This window comes from Monopterus albus, unplaced genomic scaffold (genome assembly GCF_001952655.1).
Source record: "Monopterus albus unplaced genomic scaffold, M_albus_1.0 scaffold379.1, whole genome shotgun sequence".
In the NCBI taxonomy this organism is placed as follows: domain Eukaryota; kingdom Metazoa; phylum Chordata; class Actinopteri; order Synbranchiformes; family Synbranchidae; genus Monopterus; species Monopterus albus.
In genome coordinates, this window is record NW_018128259.1 from 190,863 (window position 1) to 193,291 (window position 2,429).

At 42.1% G+C, this 2,429-nt stretch overlaps 1 protein-coding gene across 1 annotated transcript in view; it reads left to right on the forward strand.

The window, feature by feature from the left end:
• LOC109951361 (LIM/homeobox protein Lhx1) overlaps positions 1-2,423 on the forward strand; it is a 7,293-nt gene extending 4,870 nt beyond the window's left edge. Inside the window, exons 4-5 of the mRNA XM_020585828.1 lie at positions 623-788; positions 1,793-2,423. Coding sequence (XP_020441484.1) covers positions 623-788; positions 1,793-2,172 — 546 coding nt within the window. The 3' untranslated portion in view covers positions 2,173-2,423. The remainder of the gene's footprint in view (positions 1-622; positions 789-1,792) is intronic.
• The last annotated feature ends 6 nt before the right edge of the window (positions 2,424-2,429 follow it).

Consider the following 2,429-nt stretch of genomic DNA (forward strand, 5'->3'; position numbering starts at 1 on the left):
GAAGAGCGTAATTAGATGACGCCGGCCTATAGATTAGGAAATGATAACCTCCAAGAGCCCGGTAATATATTGGTAACAACCCTCCTGTTAAGCATTAATTTGAGATTTTAAGCCCCCGCTGCTGTAGCCTTCAGTCGGAGTAAATGGAGGGTTAAAAGATCATTAGGGAGGTTAGATGTTATTCTCCCTCCTGTAAAGATAATTGGGCGCAGTCCTCTTCACCAAAGCCGCGCGGATTTAACGCACCAGTTCATCACGCACTACGCAAAACACACAGACAGCGCGGTTATTTATTTTAATAAGAAGCCAACGCGGTGCAGGTGCCAAAGTAAATATATCACCTAATTACACTTTTTTTGAATGAGAGAGAATTTACACAGTGGGGTTTATTTGCATATTCACACAAATAAGGTTTTTATTTATGTATTGGTTTGCTTATCTACTTATTTATAGACGTCTGTCACCTAAAGTTCACGCCACAGCAGCCACAGCCCCTTCATCTCCATTTCTGACTCTCAGCCAGTCTCCTGTAAAGAATGCTGACATGTAATCAGAATGGCATCACTAGCTCATCGCATGTTTTCTTAGTAACCTGATGTGACCCATGTATGTGTGTGTCCAGGTCTGGTTCCAGAACAGACGTTCCAAAGAGAGACGCATGAAGCAGCTGAGCGCGCTGGGAGCCCGGAGGCACGCTTTTTTCCGGAGCCCGAGACGGATGAGGACGCTAGTGGACAGGCTGGAGCCTGGGGAGCTCATCCCCAACGGGCCGTTCTCCTACTATGGAGGTATACCTACAATTTAGCTCATTTTGTCAAAGAAAATTAACGACCTCAAATGTGTGTCCTTTTGAAACAACCTTTCTTTTAAAGGCTTTTGGTATCATTGTGGTTTTCTCCAATTTTTCTTCCCCTGTTTAGTTTCACTGCTCTGAGTTTAAGTCAGAAATGTTATTAAACATATGTTTTGAAATTCCGAGTTGTTTCCTTGGAATCTCTACTAGCTATTAGTCATTTGTTTTCTATTTTTGTAACACTATTCTTGCATTTATTTATATCTTAATGTTTTAATAAGAAATAGCAATTTTATTTGGGTGTTTGTTGACAGGATAAAGGCACTGCCACCTCAAGCAGCAAATATTGTGTTGGGCCTGTAAACTTCCAGCCTTCTGAAACACATTAATTTAGCACACACATTTGGAATAACTTTTAGGATGCAGTGATTATGGCAAGTTTGAATATTCAGAAATAAGGCTCTAAAGTTTTCTTTAAACAGATTCAAAAGTGATATATTATTCAATGTAGGTCACCTCTACAGTCTTTTGGAAATCACTGAGCACTAAGATAAGTTTAAGTGAAGGTAGTTTGCAGCTGAGTGATCTGATACTATGCTATTCCTTCAAATGCCTTGAAACACCAGATAATTTCAGAGAATTTCATTTGTGCTTAGGCACTTGTCCTTTCTAGTGAAGCAAAAAGTTTAATAATATTCTGCTGAATTGGAAAAAAAAATCAGTCTCAGTAGGTAGAATAGCTGATGAAATGGTCCCCATTTTAATTAATTTTGTATCCACGTTGTTCTCCCCACCCAGTTGCCGTTTTGATTTAAGTGTAACGTGCTCTGTGACTAATGTAGCACAGCAAGGGTCTCTCTCCTTCTCTAATAAAAATCAAGCTATGTATATTCAGTGAATTCCTCAATATCCTGGAATTATTTCTGCATGCCCATTGTGCTCGGAGCTAACGTTTATATATTTAATTTATTTTTTCTTGTCCTTCTTTTGGTTCTGCAGATTATCAAAGTGAGTACTATGGCCCGGGAGGGAACTATGACTTCTTCCCTCAAGGGCCTCCATCATCACAGGCCCAGACCCCAGTGGAGCTCCCCTTTGTGCCCTCCTCCGGCCCAACGGGAACCCCCCTTGGAGGTATGGACCACCCGCTGCCAGGTCATCACCCCTCCAGCGAGGTGCAGCGCTTCTCTGACATAATGTCCCACCACCCAGGGGACTCACCCAGCCCAGAGCCTGGAATTCCAGGGCCGCTGCACAGCATCTCCTCTGAAGTGTTCGGCCCTAGTCCACCTTTTACCTCACTGTCGCTGAATGGCAGCGGATACAACAACCACCTGTCCCATCCACCTTCAGAAATGAACGAGGGCACTGTGTGGTAGCTTTTTGTTAGAGAATGGACTTTGCTGGTGAGAGATGTGGTTACAGACAGTGGTATGGTTTTACAGTGTTGGGGGCTGGGGTTGAGAACAGGGATATGGACATTGACAGGGTTAGAGCAGTGACACTGAATCATTAGTTTTTGGTGTTTTCATATTTATTTATTTATTTTTTCCATTTGATTTTTTTTTTTTTGTGGGGGTACCATATCTGGCATAAAATTATGCTGAAAAACACGGTTTTCAGTATAGTGTTTGGG